Source organism: Mobula birostris, chromosome 4, assembly GCF_030028105.1.
Source record: "Mobula birostris isolate sMobBir1 chromosome 4, sMobBir1.hap1, whole genome shotgun sequence".
NCBI lineage: Eukaryota > Metazoa > Chordata > Chondrichthyes > Myliobatiformes > Myliobatidae > Mobula > Mobula birostris.
In genome coordinates this window covers 107799748-107826014 of record NC_092373.1, presented here as the reverse complement: position 1 = coordinate 107826014, position 26267 = coordinate 107799748, and the positions used below count along the sequence as shown (strand labels likewise).

At 42.3% G+C, this 26267-nt stretch overlaps 1 protein-coding gene across 1 annotated transcript in view; it reads left to right on the top strand.

Annotated features, from left to right (window-relative positions):
- LOC140197066 (SH3 domain and tetratricopeptide repeat-containing protein 1) overlaps positions 1-25467 on the top strand; it is a 109958-nt gene extending 84491 nt beyond the window's left edge. Inside the window, exons 13-17 of the mRNA XM_072256985.1 lie at positions 755-877; positions 12362-12512; positions 15887-16083; positions 21728-21934; positions 25417-25467. Of these exons, the coding sequence (XP_072113086.1) occupies positions 755-877; positions 12362-12512; positions 15887-16083; positions 21728-21934; positions 25417-25467 (729 nt within the window). The remainder of the gene's footprint in view (positions 1-754; positions 878-12361; positions 12513-15886; positions 16084-21727; positions 21935-25416) is intronic.
- The last annotated feature ends 800 nt before the right edge of the window (positions 25468-26267 follow it).

Here is a 26267-nt window from a genome sequence, read left to right as displayed (position 1 = left end):
ACTCAGTAGACAAACCCTCTAATCTGTCCTGCCTGAGCACTGCTGTAATATTTTCCCTGACGAGCAATGCCACCCCCCACCTTTCATCCCTCTGCCTCGATTACATCTGAAACATCGGAACCCGGGAACATTAAGCTGCCAGTCCTGCCCTTCCTGTAGCCAAGTTTCACTAATGGCTATAATGTCGTAATTTCATGTGTCAATCCACGCCCTCAGCTCATCAGCCTTCCCCACAATACTCCTTGCATTGAAATAGACACACCTCAGAAGATTATTACCACCATACACAACCCTTCTATTTGTGACTTTACATGAACTTTTAACATCATTTATTTTCACCCCCGCTCCACTATCTGCTCTGGCACTCTTGTTACCATCCCCCTGCAAATCTAGTTTAAACCCTCCCCAATAGCACTAACAAACCTTTCTGCAAGGATATTGGTCCCCTTGTAGTTCAACAGACACATAATAATTTTTAATTTCCAAAGCATTTGTGGACTCAAAAGTCAGCTAAGAACATAGGAAACTCATGAGAACTTATTGTCCAAAATGTTTACCAGTATGATCGCCAAATGAAGGAAGGTCTTTGGTTAGAGAAATCTACTGTGGTTAAGTAGCTTTATACTAACTTGATAATTGGTAAATAGCTGTCAGAAACTTCAGGACCTGCTATCCAATTATTTTAGTATTTTTCCCTGCAATTTTTATTATTAATAGTGGTTTATGTGTAATATATGTGTAAACACCTTTTAAGGTTGCCCAAGATGTTGCTGCAAGCACAGAAAGATTGGACATTGCAATGGAAATCTCAGAAGCTGCAGGAGATATATTCTTTAATGGGCCACAAGACAGAGAGAAAGCCATTCCCTTCTACAGGGTAAGTACCTTCTTGAACTGCAGGCTTTAGTTGCATGTATACATTTTCTCAAGGTATTAATCCTGACATTCCAGTTCAGTGGGAGGCTGGGTGTAGAAATGATCACCAAAACCTATAGGTCAGAATTTGGCTGGAAGTTAAATCTGTTCAGTTTCTACTTGTGTAAGATCAGTTTGAAAAGTGGTATATGCAAATCTTCCATACACTTCTCTGTTCCTCTGCCTGAAAATATTGCTTATGGGGCTTGTCTGGCAGATCATTGACCATGTATCAAGAATAATAGGCATCCGTTAGTCTCGTGAGACCATGGATTTGCACCTTGGAAAGTTTCCAGGGCGCAGGCCTGGGCAAGGTTGTATGGAAGACCAGCAGTTGCCATGCTGCAATCGATGTGCAAGGGAAGGGCACTAGGGCCGATACACCGGTGTCGTCGCAGAGCAATGTGTGGTTAAGTGCCTTAATATATTCTGTTAATATGTGACAGTTGTTTAAGCCTGCAGGCGCGGATGATCTGTCAATATCTTGAGCACCTTGTGGGCTGGGCTTGTTTTTGTCTTCTTCATGTGGTGGCATTTTCACAAAACTGTTGGTTGCACAATCTCACTGTATAGGCTTGTGGTGGTGCTGGCAGATCCATGGAAGTGAGTTTTTGTTTTCTACATTGGTCAGCAGCAAGTATTTTTTCACTAGTTTTCTGTATATCCACGATCAATATTGCCACGATGCCCCCTTTTTTCTAATCTATCCTATTGTTGCTACATTTTTGTATTGGGAATCAGCATAGAAAAAATGCTGGAGGGACTCAGCAGGTAGGCAGCTTCCACGGAAGTGAACACTTCAGGCTGAGACCATTCATCACGACTAGAAAGGAAAGGGGAAAATGCCAAAACCTTGGGGGGAGGGGAAGGAGGACTAGCTAGGAGGTGATAGTCAGTGAAGCCAAGTGGGCAGAAAAGGTAAAGGGCTGGAGAGGAATGAATCTGAGAGAGGATAGTGGACTGTGGGAGAAGGGGACCTAGGGGGAGGTGATAAGTAATTGAGAAGGGGTAAGAAGCCAAAGTAGGGAATAGAAGAAAAGGGAAGGGAGAGGATTTTTTTTAACTGGAAGGAGAAATCGATATTCATGGCATCAGGTTGGAGACTACCCAGATGGAATATAAGGTGTTGCTCCTCCACCCTGATGGTGGCTTCATCATGGCACAAGAGGAGACCATGGACTGACATGTCAGAATGGAAATTGGAATTAATTAAAATGTTTGGCCACCAGGAAGTTCCGCATGTGGTGGATGTGCTTGATGAAGCCGTCCCCAGTATACAACGGGTCTCACCAGTGTAGAGGAGGCCACAGCAGAAATACCAGATACAATAGATGACCTCACAGGTTTGCAGATGAAGTGTTCCCTCAGCTGGAAGGACTGTTTAGGGCCCTGAATGAAGGTGAGGGAGGAGGTGAATGGGCAGGTGTAGCACTTTGGCCACTTGTAGGGAAAAGTGCTGAGAGTGGGATTAGTGAGGAGGGACGAATGCACAAGGGAATCATGGAGGGAGCGATCCTTGCGGAGAGAGGTGGCGGGATGTAAAGGTATCTTTGTTGGTAGGATCCCTTTAGAGATGGTAGAAGTTGTGGGGAGTGATGTGTTGGATGTGGGGGCTCATGGGTGGTAGATAAGGACAAGAGGAACTCCATCACTGTTAAGGCAGTGGAAAGATGTAGAACGGGCAAATGTTTGGGAAATGAAGGAGGTATGGATGAGGGCAATATCAATGGTGGAGGAAGGGAAACCCCATTCTTTGAAAAAGGAAGATATTTCTGATGCCCTGGAAAAGAAAGCTGCATCCTGGGAAAAGATGTGGCAGAGACTAAGAAACTGAGAAAAGGGAATAGCATTTTTACAGGAGACAGGTTGGGAAGAGGTATAGTCGAGATGACCATGGGAATTGGTAGGTTTATCGGTAGAATCGGGTCGAGACAACAGAGACTTATGGAGAAGAGGAGTTCGGTGAGTAATAAAATGGATGAGTTGACGTCGCTAGCCGGGAGTCAGAGAACATTTCGGGAGTGCAGTGTTATATGTTTTACTGGAACGGGGCTGCACGAGGACATACCCGACCAAAACTTTTCCATGGAGAGCTTCCAGACCGTTCGGGCTGACTGGAAGTGCACTGAGAGCGGTAAGCTTAAAGGAGTTGGAGGCTTGCTGTTCTGGTTAACAACGGATGCTGCAATCCTGGTCATATTACGATCGAGGAACGTGTTTGTAGACCGAATATTGAACTTTTTGCTGTTGGACTCCGGCCACATTCCACCGTGATACAACACTTGGCAGTCGTTCCTGCCTGTGGCCATCGAACTTTGCAGCTCCTCCCGTGGAGGGTCAGACACCCTGAGCCAATAGGCTGGTTCTGGACTTACTTCCATCTGGCATAGAATGCATATTGTTGTTTGATTGTTTGTGGTTTTTGTATTGCTATATTTATGCTCTATTCTTGGTTGGTGCAGCTGTAACGAAACCCAATTTCCCTCAGGATCTATCTATCTATAAAAGATGCTGTCGACAATTTGTCTCCAGAGATGGAGACAGTGATCAAAAAAGGGGTGAGAGGTGTCAGAAATGAACCAAGTGAATTTAAGGGCAGGGTTGAAGCCAGAGGCAAAATTGATGAAATTGACGAGCTCAGCATCTGTGCATGAAGCTGCACCAATGCAGTTGTCAATGTAGTGGAGGAAGAATTGTGAAGTATTACTGGGGAAGGCTTGGAACATCTATGTAGCCAACAATAAGGCAGGTATTGTTGGTGCCCATGGTTACTCCTCAAGTCTAGAGAAAGTGGGAAAATTGGTCATAGAGTAGAACATCACAGAAACAGGCCCTTCAGCCCATCTAGTCCATGCTGATCTGTTTAAACTGCCTACTCCCATCGACTTGCAATGGGACCATAGCCCTTTATACCCTTACTATTCATGTACCTATCCAAACTTCTCTTAAACGTTGAAGTCGAGCTTGCATGTACCACTTGTGCTGGCAGCTCATTCCACATTCTTACAACCTTCTGAGTGAAGAAGTTTCACCCCATATTCCCCTTAAATTTTTTATGTTTCACCCATATCCCATGACCTCTGGTTGTAGTCTTACCCAACCTCAGTGGAAAAAGCCTTCTTACATTAACTCTATCTATACCCCTCATAATTTTGTAAACCTCTAACAAATCTCTCAAACTTCCACATTCTAAGGCAGGGGTCCCCAACCTTTTTTGCACCACGGACCGGTTTAATATTGACAATATTCTTGCAGACTGGCCGACCGGGGGGGGGGGCGCGTATTTGTTAATCACGACCAGAATGTTGGTGGTAAGTCAATTATAAGTCACTTATAAGTGGCTAATACACTCAATTTCATTTCTAAAAGTGTTTATCTATCAAATTTAATATTAAACACACAGCCACGAGCAAATCTGCAGATGCTGGAAATTCAAGCAACACACACAAAAAATGCTGGTGGAACGCAGCAGGCCTGCCGTGTTAAACACACAGCACACATTTTCCTCGCATGAATATAGTGATAAGTCAATTATAGGATGCTTATAAGTCAAAAGTATCATAACATTTTAAGTAATGTTTGGATATTAAACACACAGCAATATATAAAATCATTGCAACACACCAATATCGCTGAATGAATGGGAGCCCTGAGCTTGTTTCCCTGCAACGAGACGGTGCCATCGAGGGGTGATGGGAGACAACGATACTCGAAGGGGGTTCCTTATGTCCAGTCTATTCTGCAATTTAGTTTTCATTGCATTCATTGCTGAAAATCCCGCTTCGCAGCGATATGATGTTGGAAATGGAAGCAATGTTTTCAGTGCTTTCGTGGCTATCTCAGGATATTCAGCCTTGACTTTGATCCAGAATGCCGGCAGAGATGGTATGTCAAACATACTTTTCAGCCCACTGTCATTTGCAAGCTGAAGGAGTTGATCTTCTTCCTGCGCTGACATGAATGATTCACGAGGGACATTCACAAATGGGTCATGGACCCATTCCTTTGCATGTCTTGGGTCATTTGTGGTTGGGAAGTAACACTGGAATTCTGTCGACAGCGAAGTTAGGTGATTGCGCACCAGCTGTGAGAAAGACGGTGCAGCCTCAGTCTCTCCCAAAATCCCAGCTAATGTTGGGAACAAGTCAAATATGTCCCTGTCCACTCGCCATCCCCACAGTTCCAGTTTGGCTGTGAAAGCAGACACTTGAAGACAGTTGTCATTCTTCCCTGAAGTGACAAATTGAGTTCATTGAGCAGGTTGAAGATGTCACACAGATAAGCGAGTTTTGCTATCCACTCTTCATCACCGAAGTATGCTGCCAGTGGTGACTTTTTTCCTGAAAGAAATCTCTATAGCTGCTCTCTTAACTCAAAAATCCTGGCCAGGGCTTTCCCCCTTGATAGCCACCTGACTTCAGTGTGTAAGAGAAGCATTTGTGCTCTGCATCCATTTCCTCGCAAAGCTGCTCAAACAGATGTTTCTTAGCCTTAGCAATAAGGCTAGCCACTAGGTATGGCGCTCTCAGAGCAGCAGCATTTGTGGAGGTGGTGGCCCTCAGCACTTGCTTCAGTCCCGCTTGCTCACGTTTTTTCCGCTCAAAGAACTCAACGGGTTTGTCTTTAAGTGCAGGGTGCTTGGACTCAAGGTGCTGAAGCAATTTTGAGAGCTTCATTGCCTCATTAGACAGCTTGGCTCCGCATATCATACACAGGGGTCTTGGAGTGTGCAAATCACCAGTTACAATAAAGCCATATTTTATGTACGACTTGTCGTATTTTCTGTTGAAGAAAGCTTTTTTTTTGTAGTCTTGGCCTGGGCTGTCTCTGCGTTATCATCAGCATTAGGCCTTTTATATCCCCTACCACCTCTTCTAAACAAACTCTCAAGCGACATTTGTTTTTTACTCATCATACCGCCTAATCATATTGTTTCCTTGCGGCCCAGCAGCACATGCTTTGTGGCCCGATACTGGTCTGGGGCCCGGTGGTTGGGGACCACTGTTCTAAGGAATAAACTGCTAACCTATTCAATCCTTCCTTTTACGCCAGGCCCTCCAGACCCAGCAACACGCTGGTAAATTTTCTTTGTACTCTTTCAACCTTGTCTACATCTTTCCTGTAACTAGGTAACCAAAGCTACATACAATATGCTAAATTAGGCCTTACCAATGTCTTGTACAACTTCAACATAACATCCCAACTCCTGTACTCAATACTTTGATCTATGAAGGTCAATGTGCCAAAAGCTTTCTTTACAGCCCTGTCTACCTGTGACACCACTTTAAATTAATTATAGTCTGAGGGAACTCCTTGTCAAGCCCTGGGGAAATATCCACCCACCCTGATTTGCCTCCAGATAGCAAACACCACCTCCTCCTCTATATCTGTATGAAGCTGCAAAAACATCCGTTTAAGATCTCCCCCAAATGTTTTGGCTCCACACATGGATTACCATTCTGATCTTCCAGAGGACCAATTTTATCCTTTGCTCTTAACATATCTGTAGAATCTGTTACAATTGTCCTTCACCTTATCTGCCAGAGTAACTTCATGCCTTCTTTTAGCCTTTCTGATTTCTTTCTTAAGTGACTCTCTTACATTTCTTGTACTCAATAAGCACCTCATTTGTTCCTACTTGTCTATATCTGTTATACACCTCCTTTTCTCTCTTAACCAAGGCCTCAATATCTCTTGAAAACCAAGGTTCCCTACACTTGTTATCTTTTCTTTTTATTCTGACAGGCGCATACAAGCTTTGTACTCTTGAAATTTCACATTTGAAGGCCTCCACTTACCAAGTACACCTTTGCCAGAAAACAGCCTGTCCCAATCCACACTTGCCAGATCCTTTCTGATACCATCAACATCAGCCTTTCTCCAATTTAGAATCTCAGCCCATAGACCAGAGATAACTTTTTCCATATTACTTTGAAAATAATGGCATTGTGATCACTAGATACAAAGTGTTCTCCTACACAAATTCTGTCGCCTGCCCTGTTTCATTCCCTCTCTTTCCTGAACACATTTGACAAACTCTCTCCCATCTAGTCCTTTTACTGTATGGGAGTCCCAGTCAATATGTGGAAAGTTAAAATTATCTGCTATAACAACCTTGTGTTTCTTGCAACAGTCTGTGATCTCTTTACAAATTTGTTCCTCTAAATCCGGTGAACTGTTCAGTGGTCTGTAATACAGTCCCATTAGTAAGGTCATACCTTTCTTAGTTCTCAGTTCCACCCATAATGCCTCACTAGATGAATCCTGACCACACATTGCTGTGACATTTTCCTAGACTAGTAATGTCACGCCCTCCTTCTTTAATCCCTCCAGCAATCAAGTCTCACTAAGAGCTGCAGTGTCATAATTCCAGCTGTTGATCCACGCCCTGGGCTCATCTGCCTTTCTCCTTGCATTTAAGTATATGCAGCTCAGGATGCTAGTTGCACCATGCTTGACACTTTGATGCAAAGTAAATTTATTATCAGAGTACATATATGTCACCATATACAGCCCTGAGATTCTTTATCTGCAGGCATACTTAGCAAATTTGTAGAACAGTAATTGTAAGCAGAATCTGTAAACTGTAAACAAACTACAAATGTAGATAATAAAGAAATAGCAATAAATAACAGGCATGAAATATCAAGATAAGAGTCCTTAAATGAGTGTAGCTATCCCTTTTGTTCAAAAGCCTGATGGTTGAGGAGTAGTAACTGTTCTTGAACCAGGTACTGTGAGTCCTGAGGCAGTTGTACCTTCTACTTGATGGCAGCAGTAATAAGAGAGCATGGCCTGGATGGTGAAGATCTTTGATGATGGATGCTGCTTTTCTGTGGCAATGTTTGATGTAGATATGCTCAATGGTTGGGAGGGTTTTACCCATGATGTACTAGGCCGAATCCACTACCTTTTGTAAGACTTACTGATCAAAGGCATTGGTGTTCCCACACCAGGCCATAATGTAGTCAGTCAGCACACTTTCCACCATACATCTATAGACGTTTGCCAAGATGACATTTCAAATATCCACAGTCTCCTGAGAAAGTAGAGGCATGGTTGTGCTTTCTTTACAATTATATTTATTTGATAAGGACATAAGAAATAGGAGCAGGAGAAAGCCATCTGGCCCATCAAGCCTGCTTCGCCATTCAATAACATCTTGGTTGATCTGACTATGGACTCATCTCCACCTACCTGACTTTTCCCCATTACCCATATTTCCCCTACTATGCAAAAATCTATCCAGCCTTGTCTTCAATATATTTACTGAGGTAGCCTCCACTGCTTCATTGGGTGGAGAATTCCACAGATTCAGCACCCTCTGGGAGAAGCAGTTCCTCCTCATCTCAGTCCCAAATCTCCTGTTCCAAATCTTGAGGCTATGTCCTCTACTTCTAGCTCACTTATCAATGGAAACAACTTTCCTGCCTCTATCTTACCTATCCCTTTCATAATTTTATATGTTTCTATAAGCTCTCCTCTCATTCTTCTGAATTCCAGCAAATACAGTCCCAGGCGACTCAATCTCTCCTCATAGTCTAACCCCCTCATCACTGGAATCAACCTGGTGAACCTCCTCTGCACCGCCTGTAAAGCCAGTACATCCTTCCTCAAGTAAGGAGACCAGAACTACACACAGCACTCCAGGTGCGACCTCACCAGTACCCTGTACAGTTGCAGCAAAACCTCCCTGCTCTTAAATTCAGTCCCTCTAGCAATGAAGGCCAACATCCCATTTGCCTTCTTGATAGCCTGCTGCACCTGCAAATCAACCTTTTGTGATTCATGCACAAGCACTCCCAAGTCCATCTGTACATCAGAATGCTGCAACTCTTTACCATTTAAATAATAATCTGCGCTTTCATTTTTCCTTCCAAATTGGTTGACCTCACATTTACCAACATTGTATTCTATCTGCCAGACCCTTGCCCTGTCACTTAACCCATCTACATCTCTCTGCAGACTCTCCGTATCTTCTGCACAATTTGTTTTTCCACTCAATTTAGTGTCATCAGCAAACTTAGATACATTACACTCGGTCCCTTCTTCCAGATAGTTAATCACGAACAGTTGCGGGCCCAGCACTGAACCTGTGGCAGACCGCTCACCATTGATTGCCACCCATGTTCCCAACTCTCTTCTTTCTATTAGTTAACCAATCTTCTATCTCTACAAGTACATCACACCAGCTCTAAGCCTCCTTATCTTATGGATAAGTCTTCTATGCAGCACCTTATTGAACGCCTTCTGGAAATCCAAGTAAATTTTTTTCATCTGTTCCCCTCTATCCTCTGCACTTGTTATATTCTCAAAGAACTCCAGTAAGTTTATCAAACAGGACCTCCCTTTGCTGAATCCATGCTGCATCTGCCTGATGGATTCATTTCTTTCCAGATGCCAAGCTGTTTCTTCTTTAATGAGAGCTTCAAGCATTTTCCCAACTATAGATGTTAAACTAACTGGCCTATAGTTACCCGCCTTTTGCCTACATCCTTTTTTCAACAGTGGCGTGACATTTGCCATCTACCAATCTGCTGGGACCTGACCAGAGTCCAGAGAATTTTGATAAATTTTCACCAAAGCCTCTACTATAACTTCTGCCATTTCTTTCAGTACCTTGGGATGCATTCCATCAAGACCAGGGGACTTAACTATCTGCAGGCCCACAAGTTTGCTCAGCACTACCTCTATAGTGATAGCTATTGTACCAAGGTCCTCACCTCCTATCAAATCCATAACATCTCTCTTTGGCAAGTTAGATGTGTCCTCCACCATGAAGACCAACACAAAGTAGTCATTCAAAGCCTCTGCCATTTCCTCATTACCCAATATCAATTCCCCCTTCTCATCCTCCAAGGAACCTACGTTCACTTTAGCCACCTTTTTCCACTTTATATAATTAAAAAAACTTTTACTATCTATTTTTATATCTTGTGCTAGTTATGAGTGCTACCCCACCTCCCTTAACTTCCTACCAATCCTTCTGTATTACCTGATATCCTTGGGTACTTAATTCCCAGTCCTCTCCACCCTCCAACCACGTCTCTGTAATGGCCACTACATCATACCCCTTGTACTGATTTGTGCCACACGTACACTGACCTTGTTTCGAATACTACAGACATTCAAATAAAGTGCCCTTACAATCATTGTGCTTTTAAAACGTAATCTTTTATTCTTTTGCACTTGACTTTTCTTCGCTCCACTCTTACTTTTCTCTTTTTTTCTTTTGCTTTTACTTTATCTTCATCTACCCTTTTCTATTTTAACTTTATCCATATTTATCCAATCTGTTGAACCCACCCCCCTACTATTTAGTTTAAAGCCCTATCCACAGCCCTAGTTATGTGATTCGTTAAGATCCATGTCCCATCATGGTTCAGGTCGAGCCAGTCCCATTGGTACAGCTCCCTCCTTCCCCAATACTGGTGCCAATTCCCCATGAATCCAAACCCACTTCTCCCACATCAATCTTTGAGCCATGCACTTAACTCTTTAATCTTCTTGACCCTATGCCAGTTCGCACATGGCTCAGTTAGTAATCCAGAGATTACCACCTCCTCCCCACCCTTTCTTTCTCCCTAGGCCTCCCGTCCCATGCCCATGATCGTCTCCCTTCTCCAGCCTCGTATCCCTTTTGCCAATCTCCAGCTCTTAGCTCTATCGCTCCCCCTCCTGTCTCCTATCATTTCGGATCTCCCCCTCCCCCTCCCACTTTCAAATCTCTTACTATCTCCTCTTTCAGTTAGTCCTGACGAAGGGTCTCGGCCCAAAACGTCAACTGTACCTCTTCCTATAGATGCTACCTGGCCTGCTGTGTTCACCAGCACTTTTTGTGTGTGTTGCTCGAATTTCCAGCATCTGCAGATTTCCTCGTGATTACCACCTTTTTGGTTCTGGTTTTTAATTTAGTCCCTAGCTGCTCAAATTCCCTCAGCAGAACCTCTTTCCTCATTCTACATATGTCGTCGTTACCCACATAGACCACGACAACTGGATCTTTCCCCTCCCACTGCAAATTCCTCTGCAGGTCAGATAAGATGTCCCAAATCCGGGTACCAGGCAGGCAACACAGCCTTTGGGATGCCTTATCCTCGCGACAGAGAACTCTGTCTATTCCCCTGACTATATTATCCCAATTACCACTACATTTCTCTTTTCTCTCCCCCACCTTGAATGGCACCCAGAACTCTCATCCACACAGGGAGCAAGAATCTCAAGTGCTCAAGTGCTGAGACTCCTCCAGTACTGTCTCTTGGATTCCACACCTGCCTCAATCGCAGTCACACCCTCTTGTCCCTGACCACAGACCGAATTTGAGGCAGCTAATCTAATGGGTGTGACTACCTCCAGAAACAGAGAATCCAGGTAACTCTCTCCCTCCCTGATGTGCTGCAGTGTTTGAAGCACAGATTCCAGGTCATCAACTTTGAGCCTGAGTTCCTCAAGCAGCCAACACTTGCTGTAGATATGGTCACCAGGAACCACATGGGGTCTACCAGCTCCCACATCCTGTAGCTACAGCACATCACCTGATCCTGCATCATCCATTTAATTAGCTGTAATTTAGTGACTTTTTATTCAACCATTACAAATCCTTAGCTGCTACTTACCTGTGCCTCCTCGTCGGAGCCTCAAGTTCCCACTCCTACACTGGTCCACTCAGACAATGGCTGCTCCGCTTTGACCCTGCTTTTATTTTATTCGCTCCTGCTAATGAATTATGAATCAATTGGGCCGCCACTAATGCACCAAGTCCTGCAAAACGCCCCTTTTTTAAACTCCCCTACCTGTTCAAAGCTCCCCCTCCGCCCCCTCTCTTTGAGTTTACTGATTAGTTTTGAGGGGATGATGATGTTAAATGCTGAACTGTAATTGACAAGGAGCATCCTGATGTATGCACCTTTACTGTCCAGGTGTTCCTGGGTTGTGTGACGAGTCAACGAGATAGCATCTGCTGTAGACCTGTTGCTTCAGTAGTTGAAGTGGAGTGGAGTGAATCCAAGTTGGTACTCAGACAGGAGCTGACATGCTTCAGCACCAGCCTCTCAAAGTACTTCGCGGTAGTCGGCGATGTAGTGGCACTGGTCACACTTGCAAGGATAAATACCAGGAGGGGCATCAATGGGAGGGACGAGTGAGTAAGGGTGTGGCATGGAGATGATCCCTGTAGAAAGTGGAGAGGGGCGGGATAGATCTGCTTAGCAGTAGGATCCCATTGGAATTGGATTGTTTTAATTGAACTTTGGTTTGAGCTGTAGAAATATTGATTTAGTTCATACCCATATAATTTTGAACATATTTCAAGATGTTTAAAAGGCATTCTACCATTTTTTTCTGTTCTATGAAAAATATAAGTCAGAGGTGATTTTAATATATTCTGTTATTAAAATTCATCAACCTATGAAGAATAAGTTTTCATATTGTATCTGTTTGTTAACAGGATCAAGCCCTTCCACTTGCTCTGAAAGTTGAAAACGCAAAGGTGAAGCTCAGACTTTGTAACAAGCTGGCTGAACTTCTGCTGAATGTGAGCACGTATTCAGAAGCCCTCAAATATGCCCAAATGGCTTTGACTCTCAGTGTGGCTCTTGGTAAGCCATGCCTTTGTGTTTCTGTCAGTCTATAATGTTTTCATTAGTAAAATTAATAGCCAGCTTATAAGAAAATAGTTTTTAAATAGAGTATTTTGCATCTGTTGGCTATCAAGATTTCAGTACCAGAATGAAACATTTCAATGAAGTCTCTGAGTAATAGATTGTTGGTGAGTTTTCACCTCTGCAAAGTGTTAGGTTTAAAAATTGGGTTTAATTCACTTTGGATCAGCGGGAAAGGGGATGTTTTAATTGAAATGAAGTGAAAGAAATTACACATTTAGTTCAATTCTTAACTTGCTGCAGTTTGGAAATTTCAGTTAGCAAGAATGCCCAGAGTTAAGTTCCCTCTTTTGTTATATGGATTGGGTTCTGATTAGTGGAGGATCCTTTCGCTGAAGCTTGTGACCTTTCCCAGACAGTTGCAGTGTCTAATTATTGAGTATAATGGCTGAGTATTTCATCTGCACATCTGTAAAGTTCAGCCATTAAATACATAGGTCATCTTAATGTGACCTGCAATCTATGTTCTATGTTCTATATCTTGCAGTTTGACATGAGTGTTAGAACATAGAATCAATACAGTATTAGCATTGACATAAATATTAGTATAGCACAGGAGAGGCCCTTCAGCTCATGATGTTGTACCAAGATAATTAAACCTAATCCCTCTTCCTCACACATTGACCAGATCTCTCCCTTCTCTGCTTACTCATGTGCCTATCTAAAAGTCTCTTGAATGTTTCTACACTATGTGCATCCACCAGCACCCCTGGCAATGCATTCCAGGGTTCCATGACACTCCATGTGAATCACACATCTCCTTTTGTACTTTCCCCTTCTCACCTTAAATATATGCCCTCTAGTATGAGGTGGTGGAACTGGCTGGAAGAATTTCAGTGCTCAAGTTGCAACTAATTCAGCTTGTTGGTGAGTGAAGTGACAGGCCTATAATCAGCAAACACTTGAGCAGACATCTCAGGTGTCCCTCACTAATCAGTAAACAAGGCAAAATCACTTTTCTAACCAATAACCAAAGTGCTGGGTTATGAACTGTAGTTTTTGATGGACTCTCGATCAAGGTCACTTGGAGGGTTTTTACTATTGCTTGCCTGGTGGGGGTGTGGGGGTTGATGCAGTTGGGGGAGGGTGTGGTCGATGCGGCCGCTTGTGCAATGGGAGAGGGAAGTGTGCTTCAGGGTTCTCGTGTTTCCATAGAAACATAGAAACATAGAAAATAGGTGCAGGAGTAGGCCATTTGGCCCTTCAAGCCTGCATCGCCGTTCAGTATGATCATGGCTGATCATCCTACTCAGAACCCTCTACCAGCCTTCCCTCCATACCCCCTGATCCCTTTAGCCACAAGGGCCATATCTAACTCCCTCTTAAATATAGCCAATGAACTGGCCTCAACTGTTTCCTGTGGCAGAGAATTCCACAGATTCACCACTCTCTGTGTGAAGAAGTTTTTCCTAATCTCAGTCCTAAAAGGCTTCCCCTTTATCCTCAAACTGTGACCCCTCGTTCTGGACTTCCCCAACATCGGGAACAATCTTCCTGCATCTAGCCTGTCCAATCCCTTTAGGATTTTATACGTTTCAATAAGATCCCCCCTCAATCTTCTAAATTCCAACGAGTACAAGCCCAGTTCATCCAGTCTTTCATCATATGAAAGTCCTGCCATCCCAGGAATCAATCTGGTGAACCTTATTTGTACTCCCTCTATGGCAAGGATGTCTTCTATCATTCATTCTGTGTGGTTTCTTGTTTTGTGGTTGTCTGTGAAGAGTGAAAATTTCAGGTTGCCTACTGTACATACTGTACACTCTGATACTTCTCTGTTATTAAATTGAGCCATTTAACCCATATTCAGATTGAGATGTCCAATATCCTTCCGTTTCTCCTTCACCATTTACTTTGCTCATAGAATCTACAGCACAGAAATGGGCCCTTTTATCCTACCTCATAAAGCCAACAATGATGCCTGTCCATGCCAATTCCATTTGCTTATATTAGACCCAAAGCCATTAGTGTTTTTCCTGCTCAAGTACCTATCCAATAATATTTGCAATTATATCTGGAGCTAATACCTCCTATGTCAGCTTGTTCCAAATAATCACAACCCTCTGTGTGAAAAACATACATTTCAGATCTCGTGTAACGTTTTGATCTTTTCCTTTTTTATGTTTCTCCTTTTTATCTTTGTTCATCATACCTCCCCTTCACTGCCCCTCCCTCCTTCCATCTGAGGCATGGGGCTCCATGTGCATGTTTCCAAATTGTGATGCACTACCAGGTTCCCAGAATATTGCACTTGGCAAAACCTCATTTGGAGGACACTAGCTGTAGTTACTATTAATCTTAATTTGCTGTTTTTCTTCATTACTGCAACATTTAACTGGTAAGTGAACAAGAATCACTAGACAAATAAGGAACGAATAATCATTAACCCCTATACCTAACAACTGTAAAGTACCACTCTGCCCTGAAGGATATATAGGTGTTCTGGATGGATGATACTTTAAAATTATTAGTCAGCTGCCTTGCAGGCTGCTAGGATACCTGGCATCAAAGTGAGAAAATTCCTCTTGGATACTAAGATCATAGGATGTAGGAGAAGAATTAGGCCATCTGGCCCATTGAGTCTGCTCCACCATTCTAACATAGCTGATTTACTATCCCTCTCAAACTCATTCTCCTGTTTTCTCCCTGTAACTTTTGACACCCTTACTAATCAAGAACCTGTCAACCTCTACTTTACAGATACCCAATGACTTGGGTACCCAATACCCACAGTCATCTGCGACAGTGATTTCCACAGATTCTCCACCCGCTGACTAAAAAATTCCTCCTCATCTCTGTTCTAAAAGGACATCCATCTGAGGCTGTACTCTCTGTCCTAGACTCCCCCACTACAGGAATCATCCTCTCCACATCTACTCTATCTAGCCCTTTTAATATTCAATAGGTTTCAATGAGAAATTCTTCTAAACCCCAGTGAGTACAGGCCTAAAGCAATCATACACTCCTCATAAGTTAATCCTTTCATTCCTGAGATCATTCTTGTGATCTTCTTCTGGACTCTTTCTTAGATGAGGAGCCAAAAAACTACTCACAATACTCAAAGTATAGCACAAAATTGGAACCCAAAATATTACGTGAATCTATATTTTCTGGAGGGTGAATTTTGGGAAGCTGGTTTCTTAATGGAAAGGTAGATTGCATCACTTCCAGGTTATCAAAGTGAACATCAAGTTAGAAGATCTCATGTAGATGGGCTGTAGCTACAAAGAATGAACGTATGAAAGGTGTTGAGTACGATAATGACCATGACCTCCATGGTAAGCAGTAATTATGTACATTTTGTCTGTCAGGCGATGTACTCAATGAGCGTGTTGCTTATCATCGTTTGGCATCAGTACACCACTCCTTTGGTCAGTGTGAGATGGCTGAACATTTCTTTCTTAAGGCACTTTCACTTTGCTCCTACCCAGTGGAGTACGACGAGGAAACTATTTACTATGTCCGAGTTTATGTACAACTCGGAGACATGACTTTCTATGATCTGAAGGTAAACAAGGTATATTGTTTTGTGTAATGCTGATGGTATTGATGATGTGATCAGATTCTGGGGCTGCATACATATTCTGGTACTACTTAAAGCTATATAGCCAGCTTGAATTGGGAGAGAGAAGTCTGACTTTAATTGTCTGGACAATGGAATGAGAGGGTTTGAATTCCTGATATAGAATATTGTTAGTATTGTTAAGTTATGTACAAGGAGTAAAAGTTAATTAGCTGCTCCGATGCATATACTAAGAGCATGGTCTTTGATAAGTCGACACCAATCAAATTAATAGTCAAAAATATTTTATAATATGAAAACAAAGAAACGTTTAAATTAAAAATGTCAAAAGCTTTTATTCATGGAGTTCCACTAATATTACAAAACATTCCAAAGTGCTTCACAGAATCTTTATCAGATGAAGTTCGACACAGATATAAGGAAATGTTAAGACTGATAATGAATGTGTGGTCAATGAACAAGGCAAGGGTTTCCTTGGCTTCAGCAAGTCATTCTCGGGAGGATGCTGGAAATGACCATGTAATACCACTGCTTCCCCGTCCCTTTCCTTTCAGCAGATTATCACCACTCCTCTCTGGATGCTCCTGTCTATTCTCTCCTCTCCACTAGAAATCACCTTGTGGCTTCTTTCCATCCACCTGCAGAAGTTGCAATACTTGCCCTTTTCACTGCTCTGTGAACCAAAACACATTCAATTTACAATGAGCAATTACCTACCTGGGACAACTTTGGACTGTGGGAGGAAACCGGATTTGGACTCCTTACAGATTTCACCAGATTGAACTCTGACACCCCGAGCTGTAACAGCGTCGTACTAACCACTGCACCACTGTGGCACCGATTATTAAAGAACTTTATTTATTTATTTTCATTCCCTCCTGTCTTGGAAATGTATCACTATTCCTTTACCAACTGGGTCAAAATCCTAGAGCTCCTCATCCAAAAAGCATTATTGAGGGAAGATGTTCCCCAGATGGATTTGAATGATTTGAGAAGATGGTTCATCTCGCAGGTGACATGGTGCAATGAGGGTTGCAGCTGCTGCCTTAAGATCGATGTTTGGTTCTAACTTTAGCATTGTTTGTGCAGAATTTGCATGTTTTCCCTGTGATCATGGAGATTTCTGTTACTTGCTCTGATTTCCTCCCACAAAGTCTTGCTGGTTGGTTAATTGGCCACTTTAAATGACGACTTCACCTAAGTGAAGTAAGTGGTAAAAAATAATCATAGTGGAAATTACTGAACATGTAAGAGAATAACTTTCAGGGCTACAGTGAAATAAGGAAAAGGAGAATTGGATTGTTAATGGGAGCCAGTGAGCTGAATGGCCTTTTGTGTTATCATGTGTCAAGTTATCACGTTCAAATGCGGAAAACTTAGAATTTATGCTATGCTTCCTATCAGAACCTGGCCAGTGGTGAAAATTGTTGCAAACTTTAGGTGGGAGAGTAACAAGCACTTGTAGAAACAAATTACTTGATGGAACATTTACGGAAATTAAATTGTAAGTTAATAAATAAGTAATTAATTATTCTACAGATGAAAGTTCAAAGTAAAATTTATTTTCAGAGTACATGTTTCACACCACATACAACCCTGAGATTCTTTTTCCTGCGGGCATACTCAGCAAATCTATAGAACAGTAACTGTAAACAGGATCAATTAAAAACAAACTGTGCAAATGCAAATATAAATAAATAGCAAATAAGAAAGAACATGAAATAACAAGATAAAGAGTCCTTAAAGTGAGACCATCATTTGTGGGAACACCGAAATAGAATGAGTGTAGCTATCCCCTTTTGTTCAAGGGTCTGATGGTTGAGGGGTAGAAACTATTCTTGAACCTGGTGGTGTGAGTCCTGAGGCACTTGTACCTTCTACCTGATGGCAGCAGTGAGAAAAGAGCATGGCCTGGGTTGTGAGGACCTTTGATGGATACTGCTTTTCTACGACAATGTTTCATGTAGATGTACTCAGCGTTTGGGAGGGCTTTACCTGTGATGTACTGGGATGAAGGTTGGAACACAATTTGAGATGTTGAATTCAAAGTCTTGTGTTAATCTTCACCATGTAAAATGTTGACTTCTGTGCAGTCCCACAATTCTAAAAACACAAACTAAAAAGTCATTAAGAAGGAAAAGTTGGAATAGGAAAGTAAGCTAGCCAATAATATTAAAGCAGATACCAGAAGTTTCTTCAGATACATAAAGTGTAAATGAGAGGCAAGAGTGGATATTGGATGGCTGAAAAGTGACACTGAAGAAGTAATAATTGGAGGACAATGGCAGATGAAATGAGTACGTATTTTGCATCAGTCTTCACTGTGGAAGACACTTGCTGAATGCTGGAAGTTTGAGATGTCGGGGGGGTAGATGTATGTGAAGTTGCCATTAGTAGGGAAAAGGATCTTGGAAAACAAAGATCTGAAGAAGGTAGATAAGTCACCTGGAGCAGATTGGTATACACCCCAGGGTTCTGAAGGAAGTGGCTGAAGAGATTGTGGAGGCATTAGTAATGAGCTTTCAAGAATCAATTGATTCTGGCATGGTTCCAGAGGACTGGAAAATTGCAAATGTCACTCCACTCTTCAATCAGGGAGGGAGGAGAAGAAAGGAAAATATGGGTCAGTTAGTCTAACCTCAGTGGATGGGAAAATGTGGGAGTCAATTGTTAAGGATATGGTTTCGAAGTACTTGGAGGCACATGATAAAAAAAGACCGTAATCAACACGGTTTCCTTGAGGGAAAATCTTGCCTGACAAATCTGTTGGAATTCTTTGAAGACGTAACAAGCAGGCTCGACAAAAGAGAATTGGTGGATGTTGTGTACTTGGATTTTCAGAAGGCCTTTGACAACGTTCTACACATGAAGCTGCTTAACAAGCTATGAGCCCATGTTATTACAGGGAAGATTCTAGCATGGATAAAGCAGTGGCTGATTGGCAGGAGGCAAAGAGTGGGAATAATTGGAACCATTTCTTTTTGCGCTATATATCAATGACTTGGATGACGGAATTGATGACTTTGTTGCAAAGTTTGTGGATGATATGAAGCTAGGTGGAGCGGAAGGTAGTTTTGAAGTAGAGAGGCTATAGAAGGACTTAGAAAAATTAGGAAAATGTACAAAGAAGTGGCAGATGGGAAGTGTATGGCCATGCACTTTGGTAAAAGAAATAAAAGGGTTGACTATTTTCTAAATGGAGAGAAAATTCAAAAATACAAGGTACAAAGGATTTGGGAGTCCTTGCGCAGGATTTCCTAAAGTTTAATTTGCAGGTTGAGTCTGTGGTGAGGAAGGCAAAATGCTATGTTAGCATTCATTTCAAGAGGTCTAGAATGTAAAAGCAAGGATGTAATGTTGAGACTTTATAAAGGCCTAATGGAATATTGTGGGCAATTTTTGGGCCCTTTATCTAAGAAAGAACATGCTGACCTTGGAGAGGGTTCAATGGAGGTTCACGTAGATGATTCCAGGATTAAAAGGATTATCATATGAGAAGTGTTTGATGGCTCTGGGCCTCTTCCCACTGGAATTCAGGTGAGGGGTGGGGGTGACCTCATTGAAGCCTATCGAATTTTGAAAGGCCTTGATAGAGTGGATGTGAAGAGGATATTTCCTATGGTGGGAGAGTCTAGGACTAGAGGGGACAGTCTTAGAATAGATGGACATCCTTTTAGAAAGGAGATGAGGATTTCTTTAGCCAGAGTGTGAAATTTGTTGCCACAGGCAGCTGTGGATGCCAAGTCATTGGACGGAGGTTGATAGATTCTTGATTGGTCAGGGAATGAAAGGATACTGGGAGAAGATAGCAGACTGGGGCTGAGAGGAAAATTGGTTCAACCATGATGGAATGGCAGATAAGAGTCAATGGGCCAAATTCTGCTCCTATAGCTTATGGTCTAATTCTATATAAAGGCAAACGTATTCACTGTGAATGAAAGCGAATTTAAAAAATGAACATAGAGTAGGATTAATAGAAACATAGAAACATAGAAAATAGGTGCAGGAGTAGGCCATTTGGCCCTTCGAGCCTGCACCGCCATTTATTATGATCATGGCTGATCATCCAACTCAGAACCCTGCACCAGCCTTCCCTCCATACCCCCTGACCCCCGTAGCCACAAGGGCCATATCTAACTCCCTCTTAAATATAGCCAATGAACTGGCCTCAACTGTTTCCTGTGGCAGAGAATTCCACAGATTCACCACTCTCTGTGTGAAGAAGTTTTTCCTAATCTCGGTCCTAAAAGGCTTCCCCTCTATCCTCAAACTGTGGCCCCTTGTTCTGGACTTCCCCAACATCGGGAACAATCTTCCTGCATCTAGCCTGTCCAATCCCTTTAGGATCTTATACGTTTCAATCAGATCCCCCCTCAATCTTCTAAATTCCAACGAGTACAAGCCCAGTTCATCCAGTCTTTCTTCATGTGAAAGTCCTGCCATTCCAGGAATCAATCTGGTGAACCTTCTTTGTACTCCCTCTATGGCAAGGATGTCTTTCCTCAGATTAGGGGACCAAAACTGCACACAATACTCCAGGTGTGGTCTCACCAAGGCCTTGTACAACTGCAGTAGTACCTCCCTGCTCCTGTACTCGAATCCTCTCGCTATAAATGCCAGCATACCGTTCGCCTTTTTCACCACCTGCTGTACCTGCATGCCCACTTTCAATGACTGGTGTATAATGACACCCAGGTCTCGTTGCACCTCCCCTTTTCCTAATCGGCCACCATTCAGATAATAATCTGTTTTCCTATTTTTGACACCAAAGTGGATAACTTCACATTTATCCACATTAAATTGCATCTGCCATGAATTTGCCCACTCACCCAACCTATCCAGGTCACCCTGCATCCTCTTAGCATCCTCTTCACAGCTAACACTGCCACCCAGCTTCGTGTCATCCGCAAACTTGGAGATGCTGCATTTAATTCCCTCATCCAAGTCATTAATATATATTGTAAACAACTGGGGTCCCAGCACTGAGCCTTGCGGTACCCCACTAGTCACCGCCTGCCTTTCTGAAAAGGTCCCGTTTATTCCCACTCTTTGCTTCCTGTCTGCTAACCAACTCTCCACCCACACCAATACCTTACCCCCAATACCGTGTGCTTTAAGTTTGCACACTAATCTCCTGTGTGGGACCTTGTCAAAAGCCTTCTGAAAATCCAAATATACCACATCCATTGGTTCTCCCCTATCCACTCTACTAGTTACATCCTCAAAAAATTCTATGAGATTCGTCAGACATGATTTTCCTTTCACAAATCCATGCTGACTTTGTCCAATGATTTCACCGCTTTCCAAATGTGCTGTTATCACACCTTTGATAACTGACTCCAGCAGTTTCCCCACCACCGACGTTAGGCTAACCGGTCTATAATTCCCCGGTTTCTCTCTCCCTCCTTTTTTAAAAAGTGGAGTTACATTAGCCACCCTCCAATCCTCAGGAACTAGTCCAGAATCTAAAGAGTTTTGAAAAATTATCGCTAATGCATCCACTATTTCTTGGGCTACTGAATGTAAGTGACTGATTGCCAGTAGAGGCTTTGGGTTGAGGGATTGTTTGTGAACTGGAGCCAGTTCTGATGTTTGTAATCCTTATTGACTTGTAAAATTTATATTTCAGGACCCTTTTGATGCAGCAGGTTACTATCATTTAGCCCTTGCTGCAGCTATGGATTTGGGCAGTAAGAAATCGCAGCTAAAAATCTGCACTAGACTTGCCACGATCTACCACAATTTTCTAGTGGATCGGGAAATGTCACTCTATTATTATCAGAAGGCAAGAAAATTTGCTGCTGAACTTAATATTCGAAGGCTAAATCTCTCTCCAGTTCAATATTACAAAACTACAACAGCGACATCCTCAAAATGATTCAAATATTAAGTGGCTACCGTGCTACTTCAAGGCAATTAATTTCAAAGCCAGGTTGTATGCTAAGATGTACAAGGTAAAACACTGGTATTGAAGTCTTTCAACACACATCAAAGTTGCTGGTGAACACAGCAGGCCAGGCAGCATCTCTAGGAAGAGGTACAGTCGACAAATTAACCTAGTCCTGACGAAGGGTCTCGGCCTGAAACGTCGACTGCACCTCTTCCTAGAGATGCTGCCTGGCCTGCTGCATTCACCAGCAACTTTGATGTGTGTTGCTTGAATTTCCAGCACCTGCAGAATTCCTCGTGTTTGCGTATTGAATTCTTTCTTCTGGTTTTATATTCATGAGCTTTTCTCAGCTGTGATTTCTCTGTGAGTAATTGTGACCATTGACACAAAGAACTTGTACATAGTTTTTCTCATTTGTATGTGCTTAAAACATTTCAGGTGATAATTTCAAATATGTATTTACAGAAGAGCAAAGTAACAAACTTATACAAAAGAACAAGTGTAGAATTCTGCATCAGCAGTTGAGCAAATGACAGTAAGGAGCAGTGCTTTTGAAATGAGCAGGATGAGCTTTTTCTGTAAAATGTTAATGCCTTATGCTTATCCCAAATCTGGCTATCATCACTATTTTAATCACAAGGCTCTGAAATTGATAGCAATTATTTTTGCTGCAGATTAATGCTAATTTTGATCTACTTAATTAAATTGCATTCCTGCACAGATAAACTGCTGGATTGCCTTAGAATAATTGCAACAGAGCTTAAGTTTGCCACATAATTTTCACATGAGCAAATCTCACTTGCACTTCATGTTTAGCCATTGCAAAGACTAAGTCAATTTTGTACTCAAATGTTTGGAGAAATAAAGTGCACCACTTGTAAGAAAGTTTAAGAAAATATTGCAAGGGCTTTAGAGAGCATGAAAATCTTTTAGCAGCTTCTTTCAAGGCTGAAAAGGAAGTAAACAAGTGGAAAGAAAAAACCAAGTCAGCAGATGAATGGCCTTGTTTGCCCCCTGTATAATTTGAATTGAGTACATTGGTGATTTGCTATTCTCCTGAGGTTAACATCTGTACTATGGTTCCCAGGGGTGGTGCCAAGCTTGTTATTTCTGGCAGAAACAAGTGACCTGCACTCTGTGTGGCTGTGCCATTTCCCATTGATAGTCTCTACATTTCTCAGCTTGCTCAAGTTCAAGTTAATTGTGATTTCGACCATGTGCGTGTACTGTATATCGCCAAATGAAACAATGTTCCTCCAGAAATACACAACACAGTACTTACAACTTGCACGCAACACTAAGTAATATTACCACAAATAAATTAACAAATAATAAGATGCATTTACATCGCAAGTTAAAAAATAAACAGCATAATTCTACTGGTGCTTCATAAATGGTGAGACCTGGGTGGTGGCAGGGAGTTCAGTAATCTCACAGCCTGGGAGAAGAAGCAGTTTCCCATCCTAAGAGTCCTTGTCCTAGTGCTACGGTACTTCCTGCCTGATGGTAGGGGTTCAAAGAGATTGTTGGACAGATGGGAGGATCATTTGCAATGTTAAGGGCCCTGCATACGCAGCACTCCTGGTAAGTATCTCAGATGGGTAGAAGAGAGACCATGATGATCCTCTTGGCAGTTCTCACAACCCTGTGTGCGGTCTTGCAGTCAGATGCCCTACAAAGCCTGTGCATGCAGTTGGTCAGTATGCTGTCAGTGGTGCTCTTGGACGTGGGGAGTCTCGCTTGCCTCAATCTCCTCTAGAAGCAGGAGACACTGCAGTGCTTTCATAGCTCGAGGTGGTGTTGAGGGACCAAGTCAGATTGGTTGTTATATGCATTCCCAGAAACTTGGTGTTCTTAACTCTCCACAGAGACAGTTAAGTAGTATTTTGACAAACGTGTCCAAATATTTTAATCAAGTTGCTAAGAGTTCTTCCATGATGGTAAGACATTTCTTATAGTGCCAGTAAGTTTATTGCTGTACTTTAAGTACGATTTTTCTGTACTGTATATGTTGACTGTCAAAGTAACTTCTACCTGCTTTAAGCTGCTTATACATGCTTGAAGCTTAAAGCTCTCTGCTTAAAGTAAAATACCTGAAATAAAAACTGAACATTCTGGGATAAACTCAGCAGTTTTGGTCACATCTGTAGCAGGAAACAAAATTAGGTTTGAGATGTTTCATCGTCTAGTTATTACCTGAAACATTACATCTGCTGCATCCCCTTGGATGCTGCTGGGTTTGCTGTTTGCTGAAAGACTGATATGTAGCATAATTTAAGTCTCCTTCTACCACTTGTTCAAGAAAAAACATCTATTTTGGAAAATGAAAGCTGCCAAAGAGTTAATACAAAGTGCATGAAATCCAAAGTGGAAGAAAAATAGCAAATGCATTAAAGTGATAAATATTGTAGATACCCTGTATAGGAGTTGTGTGCTTCATAGTGATTATTTCATCAGTAGATTCATTTCAATTCATGACACTTACACTAAATATTTATCAGTGTAAATATTTAACACTAAATATTATTAAAGGAACCTCCACTGTTTGGGAATAGTTTAATTGTAACAAAATTTTAAAGATTGTGCATTTTCTATTGATAATAAGGTACCCATTGCAATGTCAGAAGGGTTGTAGGACTGGAGGATTGACTTGTCCTGACCCATCCACACGGTAGGCTTATTCAGAAAGTTAGAAGGCATGGGATCCAGGGAAGTTTGGCCAGGTGGATTCAGAATTGGCTTGCCTGCAGAAGGCAGAGAGTGGTGGTGGAGGGAGTACATTCAGATTGGAGGATTGTGACTAGTGGTGTCCCACAAGGATCTGTTCTGGGACCTCTACTTTTTGTGATTTTTATTAACGACCTGGATGTGGGGGTAGAAGGGTGGGTTGGCAAGTTTGCAGACAACACAAAGGTTGGTGATGTTGTAGATAGTGTAGAGGATTGTCAAAGATTGCAGAGAGACATTGATAGGATGCAGAAGTGGGCTGAGAAGTGGCAGATGGAGTTCAACCCAGAGAAGTGTGAGGTGGTACACTTTGGGAGGACAAACTCCAGGGCAGAGTACAAAGTAAATGGCAGGATACTTGGTAGTGTGGAGGAGCAGAGGGATCTCGGGGTACATGTCCACAGATCCCTGAAAGTTGCCTCACAGGTGGATAGGGTAGTTAAGAAAGCTTATGGGGTGTTAGCTTTCATAAGTCGAGGGATAGAGTTTAAGAGTCACGATGTAATGATGCAGCTCTATAAAACTCTGGTTAGGCCACACTTGGAGTACTGTGTCCAGTTCTGGTCGCCTCACTATAGGAAGGATGTGGAAGCATTGGAAAGGGTACAGAGGAGATTTACCAGGATGCTGCCTGGTTTAGAGAGTATGGATTATGATCAGAGATTAAGGGAGCTAGGGCTTTACTCTTTGGAGAGAAGGAGGATGAGAGGAGGCATGATAGAGGTGTACAAGATAATAAGAGGAATAGATAGAGTGGATAGCCAGCACCTTTTCCCCAGGGCACCACTGCTCAATACAAGAGGACATGGTTTTATGGTAAGGGGTGGGAAGTTCAAGGGGGATATTAGAGAAAGGTTTTTTACTCAGAGAGTGGTTGGTGTGTGGAATGCCCTGCCTGAGTCAGTGGTGGAGGCAGATACAGTAGTGAAGTTTAAGAGACAGGTATATGGAGGAATTTAAGGTGGGGGCTTATATGGGAGGCAGGGTTTGAAGGTCGGCACAACATTGTGGGCCGAAGGGCCTGTACTGTGCTGTACTATTCTATAAATATAAATCTATAAATCCACAGCAGACAGAAGTTGACTTTGGCTTGAACATTTTTTTTCTTGATTCAACCAATATAATGGAAAGTTGTTTCATTTCAGGTTCCTTAATATTCGCAGTTATTGTGTGCTCAGTTATCCCATTCTCAGTAATTCTTATTAAATATTTCAGTGTTGGTAAGTACTTTTATCTGAATCATTTGTACATACACCTTATGAATATCTCTTCAGAAAATGCAGGTAGTAATCACTGCAAGTCCGTTTCAGACCAATATTCTCACAGGCAATTTGTTAGAGCTGTTGGGGAGGATTTAAGTTAATTTGGCAAGGGGGTAGGAACCGGAGTGAAGGATAGGACAGATGGTAAAAAAGCAAAGATAGTGTGCAGTCAGATTGTCAGGAAGGGCAGACAGATGATGGGACAAAATTGCAGCCTGCAGGGTGAGTGTAAGTGCATTAGGGATGCAGAATCAAAAAGTGTAGCAAATATAGTACTCAAAATGTTATAT